Source organism: Protomyctophum parallelum (assembly GCF_964188405.1).
Source record: "Protomyctophum parallelum genome assembly, chromosome: 9".
Lineage (NCBI taxonomy): Eukaryota > Metazoa > Chordata > Actinopteri > Myctophiformes > Myctophidae > Protomyctophum > Protomyctophum parallelum.
Window position 1 is genome coordinate 47147431 of NC_139706.1, and position 18574 is coordinate 47166004.

Consider the following 18574-nt stretch of genomic DNA (forward strand, 5'->3'; position numbering starts at 1 on the left):
CATGTCTATGAAAACAAGCCCAAAAGAAGCCTGACTAGGCTTAGTAGGCTATTTTATAAAACAAGGCCAAAGTCGCTTATAATTAAGCGGACATGGCAACGTCTCCTCTCTCTTTTTAAGACAGAGGGAGTGTGGCTGGCTCGCTGCGGAGCTGAGCAGCTCTGCGGAGATTTTAATACAGAGACAACGTAAATGACAGTTATGACACAAGCACTGTATATCACACAAAACCGGACAATTATGTGTCCGGCCAGAGGTTGAGTTGGGAGGAGGACAGGTGGTTCTAAAACCGGACTGTCCGGCGTGAAACCGGACGTCTGGCCACTCTTTCTGCCAACTTTTGCCATTTTTGCGAGATGCAAGCAGCAGCATTAAAACTTGAAGCGACCACGGGGCTGCACTGCAGAATGTAAACACGGGTCGTAAAGCGTTGTGACATGCTGCCTTACGGTGCTGAAAAGTGCCGTAAAAACGGCTCGGGAAATAAGGAAAAGAACCAAATTCATTTAAAAGGTTTATATTCTAAATGTCCGTAAGGCATATAAATATTGATAAAAAAACGATAACGAATGCCATTTTGTCTATCATTTCAGTTCGTTTTAGTTAGTTTTGTGAACACACAATACAGTTTTAGTTTAGTTATCGTTTTTTAATTTATTTTAGTTTCAGTTTAGTTTCAGTTAACTAAAATGTTTTTTTAATTCTAGTTTTCGTTTTTTCGTTAGTTATAGTTAACTATAATAACCTTGGTTGGGGGTCCCCAGATAAGTGCTTGTCAGGGTTGGGGGTCCCCAGATAAAGTGCTTGTCAGGGTTGGGGGTCCCCAGATAAGTGCTTGTCAGGGTTGGGGGTCCCCAGATAAGTGCTTGTCAGGGTTGGGGGTCCCCAGATAAAGTGCTTGTCAGGGTTGGGGGTCCCCAGATAGAAGAATATTGTGTTTGGGTGGTCGCGGCCTGAAAGGATTGACCTCCCTGCCCCTCCCCGGTGTTTGTTGTTAAAATGTTTTATGAAGGCTTCGCCGATGTATAATGTATAAATATGGTTAAAGTGGCTACATTTATTTAGATTTATTTTATCTCGGGACCCCCCTTCAAGGACCCCTGGGGGGTCCCCAGACCCCCATTTTGAGGACCCCCTCCATTCATGACCTGCTGTTATCTCTTCATTTCCCCCAGGTCCCTTTGTTTACTCAGGGGCCAAAAGGTCACTGGTAGCCCCTCACCTTCAACCCTTTCCACTCCGTCATGTGCTGAAGAAAATGCACTGAAAGTGTTAAAAAGTGTCATAAAGAGAGTGTGTGTGTGTGTGTGTGTGTGTGTGTGTGTGTGTGTGTGTGTGTGTGTGTGTGTACAGTGAATCTATACCAGGGGTGGGCAACTTTGACGATATATTTCCACACTCACTCCCTATAGGGCCACATATTACTGTCGTAGCAAAAATAGCCGATATACAAGCTCAAAACGAGCTACGCTGCGACACGTTTTTTTTGCTATTTTTGAATTGGAATCCTGAATTTTTGCTATTTTTGAATTGGAAAACTGATTTTTTTTTTTTAATGTAATTTCAAATGCCTTTAATTATACTTGTGTTGAGCATTGAGCTACTAATTTAGACTGAAGTAATTACAGCAGGTCATGTTTTGCATGTTGTGGAATTGTAAACAGCTGGAACCAATATTATAATCAGTATTCTGACATTAACCTGGGGGCCACATTAAGTGAAGGTGGGGGCCGCATGTGGCCCGCGGGCCGCCAGTTGCCCACCCCTGATCTATACCAAAGATTCCCAGACGTTTTCGGCTGAGAATCTATAAAAGAGCACCTGGCTGGTTTATGTAGCCTTAGCTTATGTTAAAACCCATTCTGACCTGAGATCAGATTCTAAAAATGTCTTCTACATCCTGACAGTTCTCCATTCTGACCCGAGATCAGATTCTAAAAATGTCTTCTACATCCTGACAGTTTTCAATTCTGACCCGAGATCAGATTCTATAAATGTCTTCTATGTCAGTCGCTCTTCGATTTTTCAAAAATAGCAGACCTACATGCTCGTAGCATGTAGATCTGCTATTTTTCAATAGCTAAAGCATAACATAATGCTAACACCAAAAGGGGTTCCCGCCCCAAAATGGGTAAATTGCATTTTTGTATTTAATTGAAATTCTTTAGAAAAAAATGTTTGAATTTGTTTTAACTTTTTTGTAATCTTTTGAAATACCAAATCAAAAACATAAAATAAAGAGGATATTTACTTGCAGGGTCCATACAAAATGGGTCCATCCAACCCAAAGATGGGTCCATATCACCCAAAGATGGGTTCATCCAACCCAAAGATGGGTTCATGACACTGAGATTATCTCGGTTCACGGTTCACTTGTCATCGCAACAACAGGAAGCAGAAATAGAGCAGGTTTCCTGCCTACTTGGTTCTTACTTCCCGTCACACAGCCGAGGTCATTTCGCTGTCATGTGAGGTCATGGGTGCGTGCGTGTGCGTGCATGTGTGCTTGCGTGCGTGCGTGCGTGCGTGCGTGTGTGTGTGTGTGTGCGTTGATCTTTCCTTGTGTTGCTCTGAGCAGAGCACCAGTGTGTGCACGTGAACGTGCATGTGTGTACATACCACTGCTATTTGACACGCTGCAGCAGCACAGGATGTGTGTTTGCATGTCGTTTCCATCAGGGTCGTCAGGCGCCTTAGTTGTATCTCACATATTTCAACTTTTAAAACAAAAGAATTGCTTCTAAATCCTAAAAGTTTTCTGAAAAACCTATGTTTCTATGTCAGTGGTGCTCAACCTTTTTTCATGTCAAGGACCCCCAGAATTACATGTATTTGGTCACGGACCCCAATATGAAAATATGTTGTTCCAGGGAGGGACCCCCTCAGAAGCAAAGATTTGAGTTGTGTTCGCTCTGAAAGAATATATATTCAAAGATTTGAGTTGTGTTCGCTCTGAAAGAATATATATTCAAAGATTTGAGTTGTGTTCGCTCTGAAAGAATATATATTCAAAGATTTGAGTTGTGTTCGCTCTGAAAGAATATATATTCAAAGATTTGAGTTGTGTTCGCTCTGAAAGAATATACTGTATATATTCAAAGATTTGCAGCACATTTTCAAGATAAAAAAAAATATATATAGCAGATCTCCAAGCTCGTATGAGCTTGTAGGTCTGCTAAAGCATAACATAACGCTTAGAAGTTAGAACACCAAAAGGGGTTCCCGTCCTGAATGGGTAAATGCCCTATACTTCGTCAGCGTTATACACACCAGTAGCAGAAATAGCCGATCTACAAGCTCACAACTTTTCAGTCGTTTTCAGGACGCGACACAACAAAATGATCTATTTGAACTAGCAACTTGTTCAAATAGGCACATTTAGTTTGACTCAGTACCACAGATAACTAACCTACAAGCTCACAACACCCTCACACTGCCATGCGTTGTGACCTTGTAAAATGGCTATTTGAACCCCTTTTGGTGTTAGCATTATGTTATGCTTTAGCTATTGAAAAATAGCAGATCTACAAGCTCGTAGCGCGCCACCGAGTGGCGCGCTACGAGCTTGTAGGTCTGATATTTTAGAAAATTCGTGAAAATGTGCCTTACATCTTTGAATATATATTCTTTTAGAGTTTCAGTTTTTAACTAAAATCTTTGCTTCTGGGGGGGGGGGGGTGTCCCTGGAACAACATATTTTCAGATGGGGGTCGGCATAATTATTATATATAATGTTTGGGGTCCTTGACATGAAATATTGAGAACCACCGGTATAGAAATTAGAAACATGAGGTTTTAACCCTGTGAGAACCACTGGTATAGAAACATGAGGTTTAACCCTGTGAGAACCACTGGTATAGAAACATGAGGTTTAACCCTGTGAGAACCACTGGTATAGAAACATGAGGTTTAACCCTGTGAGAACCACTGGTATAGAAACATGAGGTTTAACCCTGTGAGAACCACTGGTATAGAAACATGAGGTTTAACCCTGTGAGAACCACTGGTATAGAAACATGAGGTTTAACCCTGTGAGAACCACTGGTATAGAAACATGAGGTTTAACCCTGTGAGAAACCACTGGTTTAGAAACATGAGGTTTAACCCTGTGAGAAACCACTGGTTTAGAAACATGAGGTTTAACCCTGTGAGAAACCACTGGTTTAGAAACATGAGGTTTAACCCTGTGAGAACCACTGGTATAGAAACATGAGGTTTAACCCTGTGAGAAACCACTGGTTTAGAAACATGAGGTTTAACCCTGTGAGAACCACTGGTATAGAAACATGAGGTTTAACCCTGTGAGAACCACTGGTATAGAAACATGAGGTTTAACCCTGTGAGAACCACTGGTATAGAAACATGAGGTTTAACCCTGTGAGAACCACTGGTATAGAAACATGAGGTTTAACCCTGTGAGAACCACTGGTATAGAAACATGAGGTTTAACCCTGTGAGAACCACTGGTATAGAAACATGAGGTTTAACCCTGTGAGAAACCACTGGTGTAGAAACATGAGGTTTAACCCTGTGAGAAACCACTGGTGTAGAAACATGAGGTTTAACCCTGTGAGAACCACTGGTATAGAAACATGAGGTTTAACCCTGTGAGAAACCACTGGTTTAGAAACATGAGGTTTAACCCTGTGAGAACCACTGGTATAGAAACATGAGGTTTAACCCTGTGAGAACCACTGGTATAGAAACATGAGGTTTAACCCTGTGAGAACCACTGGTATAGAAACATGAGGTTTAACCCTGTGAGAACCACTGGTATAGAAACATGAGGTTTAACCCTGTGAGAACCACTGGTATAGAAACATGAGGTTTAACCCTGTGAGAACCACTGGTATAGAAACATGAGGTTTAACCCTGTGAGAAACCACTGGTGTAGAAACATGAGGTTTAACCCTGTGAGAAACCACTGGTGTAGAAACATGAGGTTTAACCCTGTGAGAACCACTGGTATAGAAACATGAGGTTTAACCCTGTGAGAAACCACTGGTTTAGAAACATGAGGTTTAACCCTGTGAGAACCACTGGTATAGAAACATGAGGTTTAACCCTGTGAGAACCACTGGTATAGAAACATGAGGTTTAACCCTGTGAGAACCACTGGTATAGAAACATGAGGTTTAACCCTGTGAGAACCACTGGTATAGAAACATGAGGTTTAACCCTGTGAGAACCACTGGTATAGAAACATGAGGTTTAACCCTGTGAGAACCACTGGTATAGAAACATGAGGTTTAACCCTGTGAGAACCACTGGTATAGAAACATGAGGTTTAACCCTGTGAGAACCACTGGTATAGAAACATGAGGTTTAACCCTGTGAGAAACCACTGGTTTAGAAACATGAGGTTTAACCCTGTGAGAAACCACTGGTTTAGAAACATGAGGTTTAACCCTGTGAGAAACCACTGGTTTAGAAACATGAGGTTTAACCCTGTGAGAACCACTGGTATAGAAACATGAGGTTTAACCCTGTGAGAAACCACTGGTTTAGAAACATGAGGTTTAACCCTGTGAGAACCACTGGTATAGAAACATGAGGTTTAACCCTGTGAGAACCACTGGTATAGAAACATGAGGTTTAACCCTGTGAGAACCACTGGTATAGAAACATGAGGTTTAACCCTGTGAGAACCACTGGTATAGAAACATGAGGTTTAACCCTGTGAGAACCACTGGTATAGAAACATGAGGTTTAACCCTGTGAGAACCACTGGTATAGAAACATGAGGTTTAACCCTGTGAGAAACCACTGGTGTAGAAACATGAGGTTTAACCCTGTGAGAAACCACTGGTGTAGAAACATGAGGTTTAACCCTGTGAGAACCACTGGTATAGAAACATGAGGTTTAACCCTGTGAGAACCACTGGTATAGAAACATGAGGTTTAACCCTGTGAGAACCACTGGTATAGAAACATGAGGTTTAACCCTGTGAGAACCACTGGTATAGAAACATGAGGTTTAACCCTGTGAGAACCACTGGTATAGAAACATGAGGTTTAACCCTGTGAGAAACCACTGGTTTAGAAACATGAGGTTTAACCCTGTGAGAAACCACTGGTTTAGAAACATGAGGTTTAACCCTGTGAGAAACCACTGGTTTAGAAACATGAGGTTTAACCCTGTGAGAACCACTGGTATAGAAACATGAGGTTTAACCCTGTGAGAAACCACTGGTTTAGAAACATGAGGTTTAACCCTGTGAGAACCACTGGTATAGAAACATGAGGTTTAACCCTGTGAGAACCACTGGTATAGAAACATGAGGTTTAACCCTGTGAGAACCACTGGTATAGAAACATGAGGTTTAACCCTGTGAGAACCACTGGTATAGAAACATGAGGTTTAACCCTGTGAGAAACCACTGGTGTAGAAACATGAGGTTTAACCCTGTGAGAAACCACTGGTGTAGAAACATGAGGTTTAACCCTGTGAGAACCACTGGTATAGAAACATGAGGTTTAACCCTGTGAGAACCACTGGTATAGAAACATGAGGTTTAACCCTGTGAGAACCACTGGTATAGAAACATGAGGTTTAACCCTGTGAGAACCACTGGTATAGAAACATGAGGTTTAACCCTGTGAGAACCACTGGTATAGAAACATGAGGTTTAACCCTGTGAGAAACCACTGGTTTAGAAACATGAGGTTTAACCCTGTGAGAAACCACTGGTTTAGAAACATGAGGTTTAACCCTGTGAGAAACCACTGGTTTAGAAACATGAGGTTTAACCCTGTGAGAACCACTGGTATAGAAACATGAGGTTTAACCCTGTGAGAAACCACTGGTTTAGAAACATGAGGTTTAACCCTGTGAGAACCACTGGTATAGAAACATGAGGTTTAACCCTGTGAGAACCACTGGTATAGAAACATGAGGTTTAACCCTGTGAGAACCACTGGTATAGAAACATGAGGTTTAACCCTGTGAGAACCACTGGTATAGAAACATGAGGTTTTAACCCTGTGAGAACCACTGGTATAGAAACATGAGGTTTTTCAGAAAAAAAGACAATTTTAAAATTTCGACGTCAGGCCTGAATGGGTCAACACGTTTGCCTCTTCCTTACCGCTTACCATCGAGTGAGAAAACAACGTGTGATGTCATCACGTTCGACCCAGATTTGGCTCAAACAACGGGTTAAATCAATGTCACTCCTATGTGCCACAGAAATGCAGAATGTCCTACCAACAGTCGTAAAGGAATGTGCGTCCTCCCTGCCCTCCTTCATCCTGTCACACACAAGCTACACTGTGTCTCTCAAAGCGTGTCGCATCGCGAAGCATTTTAATGTCAAGGACCCTGGCCATGACTCACACCGTTTTAACTGCCTGGTTAAGACATCAAAAGCTGCATTCTCAACAATGCCGACATTAAAATGAATGCCTTACTTGATCATTCATCATACTACTGTGTCACACAAATGTATAGCGGGAAAAAATACAGATCTATAAAAGCTCAAAGCGTGTCGCATCGTGAAGCATTTTAATTTCAAGGACATACCCATAACTCGTCTGATGGATATTTTCTTTGGTATTTTATGTTCACATCTTATTACTATGTTAAAAAAGACCTTGTATTTGGTGTACAGGACTGCCCTGTCACCCAGTGATGTTATATCAATATTTGCATTGTATTAATTCTATTATCAGCTGCCTGTCACCCACTCCAGATTGAAAAATGGAGTACGACCTGACAAACAACTTTGCCCTAACGATGAGGATAAAAACACCCTCTCACCCCATGAGATAAAGAGTCAACAACAGAATCCTAATCACGGGACAGGATTCAGACGATCGGACGCTCATGACACTGTACTCTGATAACCACCTCTCGACCTATTGCAATGTGACAACTGAATTCTGTATCTATGACATGTTTTCCAGTATATATGTTTGTGCAAAATGATGTAACTAGGTTCAGAACACTTACAGTCGGAGAATTCTCTCTCCTACTTCCTTGACAATTCTTGTAACAACGCTTTGAACCTGAAGACTTGACTAAAGATCTGACTGCATTACATGGTATTCCTGTGTGAAATTCTTTAAGGTCTTTTCCTCTCTGGTTTCCCCAGAGAGACATACTTTTGGGTGAATACTTTTGGGTGGTCTTGATTGATTGAGGTTTCTCATGGTTCAAAGGAAGAATAGATAAAGTGGAGTTGCAATTAACTCAACAACGTCTAACGTCAAAAAGGCCGGATGGCAGCTTAAATGACCTCCGGCTGGACACATTTATAATCTGATCTTAGTTATTGTTTGTGTGTGCATTACTGTACATGTTTGTTTGTTTTTCAGTACATCATTTAGCTCATTGCCTATTGGCTATGTGACATAAGTAAGTAGCCTTGCCGAGCCATGAGGCCCATAGGGGCAGGAGCCTATCTCCTGTTTCTGTAGCCATGAGGCCCATAGGGGCAGGAGCCTATCTCCTGTTTCTGTAGCCATGAGGCCCATAGGGGCAGGAGCCTATCTCCTGTTTCTGTAGCCATGAGGCCCATAGGGGCAGGAGCCTATCTCCTGTTTCTGTAGCCATGAGGCCCATAGGGCAGGAGCCTATCTCCTGTTTCTGTAGCCATGAGGCCCATATAGGACAGGAGCCTATCTCCTGTTTCTGTAGCCATGAGGCCCATAGGGCAGGAGCCTATCTCCTGTTTCTGTAGCCATGAGGCCCATAGGGGCAGGAGCCTATCTCCTGTTTCTGTAGCCATGAGGCCCATAGGGGCAGGAGCCTATCTCCTGTTTCTGTAGCCATGAGGCCCATAGGGGCAGGAGCCTATCTCCTGTTTCTGTAGCCATGAGGCCCATAGGGGCAGGAGCCTATCTCCTGTTTCTGTAGCCATGAGGCCCATAGGGGCAGGAGCCTATCTCCTTTTCTGTAGCCATGAGGCCCATAGGGCAGGAGCCTATCTCCTGTTTCTGTAGCCATGAGGCCCATAGGGCAGGAGCCTATGTCCTGTTTCTGTAGCCATGAGGCCCATAGGGGCAGGAGCCTATCTCCTGTTTCTGTAGCCATGAGGCCCATAGGGCAGGAGCCTATGTCCTGTTTCTGTAGACATGAGGCCCATAGGGGCAGGAGCCTATCTCCTGTTTCTGTAGCCATGAGGCCCATAGGGCAGGAGCCTATCTCCTGTTTCTGTAGCCATGAGGCCCATATAGGACAGGAGCCTATCTCCTGTTTCTGTAGCCATGAGGCCCATAGGGCAGGAGCCTATCTCCCGTTTCTGTAGCCATGAGGCCCATAGGGGCAGGAGCCTATCTCCTGTTTCTGTAGCCATGAGGCCCATAGGGGCAGGAGCCTATCTCCTGTTTCTGTAGCCATGAGGCCCATAGGGGCAGGAGCCTATCTCCTGTTTCTGTAGCCATGAGGCCCATAGGGGCAGGAGCCTATCTCCTGTTTCTGTAGCCATGAGGCCCATAGGGGCAGGAGCCTATCTCCTTTTCTGTAGCCATGAGGCCCATAGGGCAGGAGCCTATCTCCTGTTTCTGTAGCCATGAGGCCCATAGGGCAGGAGCCTATGTCCTGTTTCTGTAGCCATGAGGCCCATAGGGGCAGGAGCCTATCTCCTGTTTCTGTAGCCATGAGGCCCATAGGGCAGGAGCCTATGTCCTGTTTCTGTAGCCATGAGGCCCATAGGGCAGGAGCCTATCTCCTGTTTCTGTAGCGTGAGGCAGCTTGATGTACAAGTACACCCCCTGGACATGACGCAAGTATGTCGCAGGGACTTACCCCCCAATCCAACCCTTGATGCTGAGTGTCAAGCAGGGAGGCACTGGGTCCCATTTTTAGTCTTTGGTATGACCCGGTCGGGGATCTTTCTCAGGGCGGACACTCTGACCACAAGGCCACTGAGCTGGCTATGTGACAACATGCTGCACATATAATAACAGGATTTGTTATTTCCTATACAGGAGGTTTCAAAACATGTCTCCCCTCAATGGTGGTCTCTACACTGCCTCCCCCTGGTCAGCCTGATGGAGGGGAAAGGAACTGGTTTGTATAACGTGCTCCTTCTACACTCTACAGCCTACCCTCCTACCCTGAGCTCAGTTCGGGGCTCTCCCCAGGTTGGCAGAGAGGGAGTAGTGCCTAAGATTACAGTTTAGGAGGCATTGGCACCAGGTGAAAAAATGGGTTATAAAATTGTGGCATAAAAGAATACAATTCCAGAAGCCTATAATGTCAAGCAATAGATGCTTTCTCACTGCCAAATACTTAGTTTTTTGAGTGGTGCAACCACTCCAAGGAACAGCAATGTCCGTGTTGTTCACCTATGTGACGTTAATGAGCACCAGTATATATGAGTACCAGTAGGGGCGCTGTTGTGCCAGAAACAGAGAGAGAGAGAGACAGTGCTGCACTGTTGCCTGCTAATGAGAGAGAGGGAGAGAGAGAGAGAGAGAGAGAGAGAGAGAGAGAGAGAGAGAGAGCGAGAGAGCGCGAGAGAGAGAGAGAGAGAGAGAGAGAGAGAGAGAGAGCGAGAGAGAGAGAGAGAGAGAGCGAGAGAGAGAGAGAGAGAGAGCGAGAGAGAGAGAGAGAGAGAGCGAGAGAGAGAGAGAGAGAGAGAGAGAGAGAGAGAGGGGAGTTGCACCACTCGGTTCACACGGGTGTGATTTTTTAGACATATCACCAGCGCATGTGTGTGTGTGTGTGTGTGTGTGTGTGTGTGTGTGTGTGTGTGTGTGTGTGTGTGTGTGTGTGTGTGTGTGTGCGCGCGCGCGCGTGCGTGCTTGTGTGTGTGTACCTTTCCCTGTGTGGTCGTGCACAGCAGTCCAGTGTGTGTGTGTGTGTGTGTGTGTGTGTACCTTTCCCTGGGTGGCCGTGCACAGCAGTCCAGTGTGTGTGTGTGTGTGTGTGTGTGTACCTTTCCCTGTGTGGTGGTGCACAGCAGTCCAGTGTGTGTGTGTGTGTGTGTGTGTGTGTGTGTGTACCTTTCCCTGGGTGGTGGTGCACAGCAGTCCACTGTGTGTGTGTGCAAAGCGACAGTCAAATCCTTTCCGGTGCAGAATGAGCGCTGATTGGTCTGACGGTCCGCCTCCTTCTCCCTGATTGGACAAAAAGACATTTAATTACACAAAAGTAAAAGCAGACCTACAAGCTCGTAGCGCGCCACCGAGTGTCGCGATATGAGCTTGTAGGTCTGCTATTTTTGAAAAATCAAAGAACGACTGACAGAAACATAGCTTTTTCAGAAAACTGTAATTTTCTTAAAACTATATATTTTTATCCCACGATTTTGTAACCCATTTTTCACCCCTGTGTCAATCATCTAATGTGATCCTGGGCTCTACACACCCTCCGCCAACCTAGTCTCCATATATGGGGGACAAGGGGAGAGCAACGGACTTGAACTCATGCTTCCTTCATGCCTGAGTGTCCAAGTTGCTCCTTTACACCTGACAGGGGGGAGTTTCCCTGGTTGGACGTATATAGCGCGTGGAAGGAACACGTTATTCCAACCAGTTCCTTTCCCCTCCATCAGGCGCCCCGGCTGGCCAGGGGGAGGCAGAAAACTGTCATTTTCAAACAGACGTTTTTAGAATCTGATCTCAGGTCAAAATGCGTTAAAGAACCACCATTCTTCTGTGCGTTAGAATCTGGTCTCAGGTCAGAATGTGTTTAAGTGGCTGTGACGTCACTCACCTGGTTCTGTATGCTCCTCAGGTTCAGCAGGTGGATGTCGCAGGGCATGGAGGAGGCCAGGGGCCGGCTGGAGCGCAGGGCCACGGAGCCGCTGTCGGGGCTGACGGCCATGGTCAGCAGAGGATGGTTGAGGAACAGCAGAGACATGTGGCTGACCAGGGAGGGGTAGCTGACCGGAGACGCTGCAGCGTCCTCCTGACAAACAGAGACAGAGACAGAGAAATGTGGCTGACCAGGGAGGGGTAGCTGACCGGAGACGCTGCAGCGTCCTCCTGACAAACAGAGACAGAGACAGAGACATGTGGCTGACCAGGGAGGGGTAGCTGACCGGAGACGCTGCAGCGTCCTCCTGACAAACAGCAATAGAGTATGGTGTTAGCATTATGTTATGCTTTAGCTATTGAACATAGCAGATCTACAAGCTCGTAGCGCGCCACCGAGTGGCGCGCTACAACCTTGTAGGTCTGCTTTCTTTTTTTATCGAAGAACGACTGACATAGAAACATAGCTTTTTCAGGAAACTGTCAGGATGTAGAAGACATTTTTAGAATCTGATCTCAGGTCAAAATGGGTTAAGGCAAGAATGTGTACATTTTGGGGGAATTGATCCCACACACACACACACGCAAGCATGCAAGCACACACGCACACACACCCACACACACCCACACAGTATCCACATCACAGTGTCACGAAAAATGTTCGTCAACTACCTTTTTCCACTGACAAAAACTAAATGTAAACTAAATGAAAGCTAAGGTATGGTGACTAAAACTATAGGACTAAATATACTGACAATTTCAGTCAACAAATACAAACTAGACTAGAATTTTTAGGAAGGGACTAGTGGACAAGAGTCCAGTATAAGTAATTTTACACTTGGTTGCATGCTGAAAATAGCAGATCTACAAGCTCACAACTGTTGTGAGCTCGTAGACGATAGACGATAGGCCCCTGGTGTCCTAGTCTCCTATAGCCTTACCTCCTTTCCTTCTCTCCTCTCCAGCAGCAGCCTGAAGGTGCTGGCGGTCAGTTTGTTGTCGGTGACGCCCTGACCCAGACCTCTGTTGTCATCCTGGTTCAACCTGCGGTCTAGAATGACCTCCAGCTGACCTGGAGGGGGGGGGGGGGAGAGAGAGAGAGAGAGAGAGAGAGAGAGAGAGAGAGAGAGAGAGAGAGAGAGAAGCCTGGGATCAGTGCCGTGATGTTTCTGTGTTGTATGTGTCTATGGAGTTAACATTACTCTTTTCTTTTTTTATATATTTTTTATCCCACAATTTTGTAACCCATTTTTCACCCCTGTGTCAATCATCTAATGTGATCCTGGGCTCTACACACCCTCCACCAACCTAGACTAAAATCTTATGATATTTAGTAGACAAAAACTAGACTAACACTAAAACATTCCGGGTGACTAAAACTAACAAGAGACTATGACTAAAACTAAAATCAAAATGTACTGCCTAAAAACTAAACAAGGGACTAAATTATTTTCGCTCCTATGCCACCAAAATGTGGAACGCCCTACCAACAGTCATTAAGACATGCAAATCCCTTGACTCCTTCAAAACCGCTCTCAAAGGGCACCTACGGACGGCTGCAATTCGAAACTGGCCCCCGTAAAATCTGAATCCCTCCCCCTAAACTGTTAATAAATATTTAAATCATAGCACTGACCAGACTTGAGGCTGGCGGCTCCCAGGGACTGAGCGGAGAGCAGGGTGAGGCGCGTGGCGGGGTCCTGGAGGTAGGCCATGCTGGTCATGGGGTAGAAGTTAGCCTGGAGAGGCAGCTTGGACATGGTCCTACGAGGCTGGATCTGAAACATGGGGTAGAGGTTAGCCTGGAGAGGCAGCTTGGACATGGTCCTACGAGGCTGGATCTGAAACATGCAGGTAGAAGTTAGCCTGGAGGGGCAGCTTGGACATGGTCCTACGAGGCTGGATCTGAAACATGCAGGTAGAAGTTAGCCTGGAGGGGCAGCTTGGACATGGTCCTACGAGGCTGGATCTGAAACATGGGGTAGAAGTTAGCCTGGAGAGGCAGCTTGGACATGGTCCTACGAGGCTGGATCTGAAACATGGGGTAGAAGTTAGCCTGGAGAGGCAGCTTGGACATGGTCCTACGAGGCTGGATCTGAAACATGGGGTAGAAGTTAGCCTGGAGAGGCAGCTTGGACATGGTCCTACGAGGCTGGATCTGAAACATGGGGTAGAAGTTAGCCTGGAGGGGCAGCTTGGACATGGTCCTACGGGGCTGGATCTGAAACATGGGGTAGAAGTTAGCCTGGAGAGGCAGCTTGGACATGGTCCTACGAGGCTGGATCTGAAACATGGGGTAGAAGTTAGCCTGGAGAGGCAGCTTGGACATGGTCCTACGGGGCTGGATCTGAGACATGGGGTAGAAGTTAGCCTGGAGAGGCAGCTTGGACATGGTCCTACGAGGCTGGATCTGAGACATGGGGTAGAAGTTAGCCTGGAGGGGCAGCTTGGACATGGTTCTACGAGGCTGGATCTGAAACATGGGGTAGAAGTTAGCCTGGAGAGGCAGCTTGGACATGGTCCTACGAGGCTGGATCTGAAACATGGGGTAGAAGTTAGCCTGGAGAGGCAGCTTGGACATGGTCCTACGAGGCTGGATCTGACACGCACAAACACACACAAGGTTGTCAAACATCCATATAGGCCACTTCTTCTATAATTGGATCATTTTAGTTTTGGTGATTCTCAGTCTTTTTGAGGGGCGCTATTAGGGCTGCGAATCTTTAGGTGTCACACGATTCGATTCGATTCCGATTATTTTCGATCTTTTCGATTTTTCCGATTCTCGATTCGATTCTAAAGCAGTTTTTTTATTTTTATTAAAAACAATTAAATAGAATTTTAGCATGATCTACTCCAGTCTTCTGGCATGAAAGCAGAGTACATTTAGTAAAAAGCTTGTATAATTGTAAAGGTTTTATCAACTGAATGATTTAAACACACAAAGGTTAAATCCAAGAGTAAGAACATGTCTCATTTATTTAGCTTGCACAAATTTGAACCAGTACAAAAGTTACAAAATCTCTTCTCACTCAATACCAGAACAATACATTAGTATTAAAACAGGTGTAAAAAAAAAACAATTGGCAGGCTTAGCTTAGCTGGTAGTAAATGCACTATGCAGAAACCCAGGCCATAATGCATTGCATGCACAGGTACATTAAATGTACCTGTGCATGCAATGCATTATGGCCTCTTTTTTTTTTTTTTTTCTTGCACAAATTTTGTGCAAAAAAAGAAAAGAAAAAAGAAAATCGATTTTTGGAAAATGAGAATCGATTCTGAATCGGACGGCATTAGAATCGCGATTCTAACTCGAATCGATTTTTTTTGACAGGCCTAGGCGCTATAGCCCCTTCTATGCACAGCTTTGTGTGTCTGTCTGTCTGTCTGTCTGTCTGTCCTCCACCCTGAACCGGGGACCCCTCGGGGACCCCCTCCACCCTGAAAAGCACTTTGTAGGAGTTGAGGCATTTCCATTATGTACGTAAATATTGTGAAAACAGCCGATCTACAAGCGTGAGTTTGTAGCTCAACATGCAAACATAGTAAACGGTCATATTGCTCAGAAAAAGTATCCATGGCTAATTTTCTCCCCCCCCAAAAAAAAGGTACAAAGAGTTGCAGATGTGCATGACTATACATACAGGAAACAACCCCTCTTTGGGTTATCCTTATTAGCATTATTGTGCAACTGTAATCAATCAATCAATCAATCAATGAAAACGGGTGTTCCGTGCTGTACCTGGAAGCCATTGAGGTCGGTGAAGAAGCGGTCTTTGCTCTCCACGTCGGTGTTGATCCTCATGGCCAGCTCCTTGTTCACCTCCCCTCTGATGTCCACCAGGTTAGACAGCTCCACGCCATGCGCCTCCACGCCTGCAGGGGGCGTTTAAACCCACTCAGGCCAGGTCTTAAAATCATGAAAGTTTTCTGAAAAACCTCATGTTTCTATATCAGTGGTGCTCAATATTTCATGTCAATGACCCCCAAAAATTATATGTATTTGGTAGCCGACCCCCATCTGAAAATATGTTGTTCCAGGGACCGCACCAGAAGCACTTCTGGAAACAGTCGAAGAGAACCATTATTAGGTTTTAAAATGGATGGCGGGCTCAACAGCAAACCCATATCATTAAATGGACATGAATTACAGGCACACTTTTTTTTTAACTGCATGTATTTTTTTTTTATGTCTATTTGGAACTCGACATAAGTGACTGTGAGGGGAGCACTAGAACGATTTTGAAATATTGTTGCATGAACTTTGAAGATGAATGAAGATAAGAAAGGTGTTAACATGACATTTCCTGCTGACATGTTGGCACCAATCATTATAATCAGCAATAATTATATTGTGCATTTGTAACTTCATGTAGTCAGGACACTGGAAGCAAATTGACTTCATTTGCATATTACCTTCAGTGACATTTGAATAGCGTGCTTAAAATTACAATGACATTTGGATGGAAACAGTTACAGTTACTCACATGCATGTGTGTGCGCACACACACACACACACACACACACACACACACACACACACACACACACACACACACACACACACACACACACACACACACACACTACCTGTGCCATGGTATAGGCGCGCCGTGTGCGTGAAGTGCTGGAAGCAGGAAGTGATCTCAGAGAAGACACGCCCCCTAGTGACCCGGATGAGGGGGGGGTGGGAGAGAGAGTAAGGCTGGGGAGAGGGGGGAGAGGGGGGGTAAAACTTTATTCATCCTCAGGAGAACAGCATCGCTCGTCCAAATAAACAACCAATTCATGGAAATTAATGCCCTACTAATGAAAGTGCAGTGCGTGTGGAGATCGGCGATTTTTACAACGAATAATAATGAAAAAGTAACGATCTATAGGTCTAGGATACATCCAACGAATATATCATCACTGAAACGGTGAAACCTTGCATTTCCAACCCCTTCTTACTCTTTTTCTCTTTATCTTTCTTTCTTTCTTTCTTCAGAATCAATCTTTATTGTCACATCACATCACATTACATTTTATTTTATTTAACCCGTAAAAACCACATTGAGACTGAAGTGTGAACTGGCACAAGACAAGAGGCAAAATAAGTGACACAGCTCTGCCAGGAACAATAAATACAATACACTGCAGCGGAAACCCCTTTTGGTGTTTTAAACATTAAAAAGCAGATCTACAAGCTCATAGCGCGCCAACGAGTGGCGCGCTATGAGCTTGTAGGTCTGCTATTTTTTGAAAAATCGTGAAAATATTTATTTCAGAAAACTGGAGGATTTAGAAGAATTTTGAGGTCAGGCCTGAATGGGTCAAAGCTCACTAGGGAAATCACAGAAGCCAGTCTGAGTCTGGGCTGTAGGTCAAGGTCTGGGCTGTAGGTCATGGCTGACATGGGTGTCAATTAATTCTTGGTTGTTCAACTTCAGGGTCATCATTGCAGTTAAAAGATAAAGAGAAAAACACAATGTGCGGAGTACATGACTAATCTACATGATACAATATGTATGCATAGACAAAATAAATAGTAGTTGATGTACCCTACGTGTATGTATAAAGGAGTCTCTACTAAAACAAGAGATAAATAAATAAATAAATAGTAGTTGATGTACCCTACGTGTATGTATAAAGGAGTCTCTACTAAAACAAGAGATAAATAATAAATAAATAGTAGTTGATGTAGCCTACGTGTATGTATAAAGGAGTCTCTACTAAAACAAGAGATAAACCTACGTGTATGTATAAAGGAGTCTCTAATAAAACAAGAGATAAAGTTCAGTTCAGTGTGTGCAGTGTCACCAGTAGTAGAAACTGTTCAAAAGTTACTGGTGGTGCTGCTCTTGATGCTTGTGTAACGTTTGCCGGAGCGTGGGCGCGGTAGGGCATTAAGCAACTAGTCGACTAGTCGACTAGTAAATCCACTATTCGACCTTGTTGGTACTAGTTGACTCACTAGTTGATAAAAAAATAAAATAAAATAAAGTTTATTTTTATTATTATTTTTCCGATTTTGTAGGCTAGGCTAGGATCAGATAGATTATAGTTATAGTCACCATTGTACACAGTTTTTAAATGTACACATATATTTATTAACAATAAATGATTTTTTTGGTTACATAATAGGTAGTTAAACAAAAAACTAGTCGACTAGTAAACTAGTAAAAATGACTAAGTGAATGCCCTATAGTTCGCGGCAGTGGCTTCAACAGGCTACTGGGGTGATGGACGACGTCCCTGTTGATGTTTTCAGCCTAAAAGCCACACAACGTCTCTCGTGTATTTCCTGGAGCGGGGGAAGCTCCAAGGAAGCTCTGAGAAGGAAGGGAAGTGGTCACGTGACTGGGCCGCGCCATGACACTTTCATGGACACTTTCATGGGAGCCAAAAACTACCCGGAAGTTTGGCAGAATGCACTGGAGTCAATGAGAGCTCAGTGACCAGCTCATGAACAAACACTATTTATGAACAATTGAGACCTTTTGTAAAGTAATCACTTCTGGAAAATAAGACATGTAACACATTATTGTCTGCTGTGTTGCTTTTAGATGTTTACACTGTGTCATTTTTATAGAGGTATGGTATCTAAAGAGCACAAAGTACCTTTCTGAACGCACCAAGTATCGCGATAATTCCCACCGTTTCCTGTCTGGCAGCCAAATCTCGCGATACTTCGGAGCCAGAAACGATGCATGCTGCTGTTTAGATCCTCAGATAAAATTATATACTGTGCATTCTGTGCACATCGAAAAGCAATTAAGTGATTAGAAAACAACCTGTGATATGTCTTCTTTTATTTTCCAGAAGTGATTACTTTACAAAAGGTCTCAATTGTTCCTAAATAATGTTTGCTATGAGCTGGTCCAGCCGG

At 44.3% G+C, this 18574-nt stretch overlaps 1 protein-coding gene across 1 annotated transcript in view; it reads right to left on the reverse strand.

Moving 5' to 3' along the window:
- Nucleotides 1-18574, reverse strand: part of man2a1 (mannosidase, alpha, class 2A, member 1) — a gene marked incomplete at its 5' end in the record, with an annotated part of 57306 nt that overhangs the window by 2773 nt on the left and 35959 nt on the right. The window contains 6 exons of the mRNA XM_083773296.1: nucleotides 10951-11064; nucleotides 11663-11857; nucleotides 12645-12775; nucleotides 13340-13481; nucleotides 15449-15582; nucleotides 16297-16411. Coding sequence (XP_083629422.1) covers nucleotides 10951-11064; nucleotides 11663-11857; nucleotides 12645-12775; nucleotides 13340-13481; nucleotides 15449-15582; nucleotides 16297-16411 — 831 coding nt within the window. The remainder of the gene's footprint in view (nucleotides 1-10950; nucleotides 11065-11662; nucleotides 11858-12644; nucleotides 12776-13339; nucleotides 13482-15448; nucleotides 15583-16296; nucleotides 16412-18574) is intronic.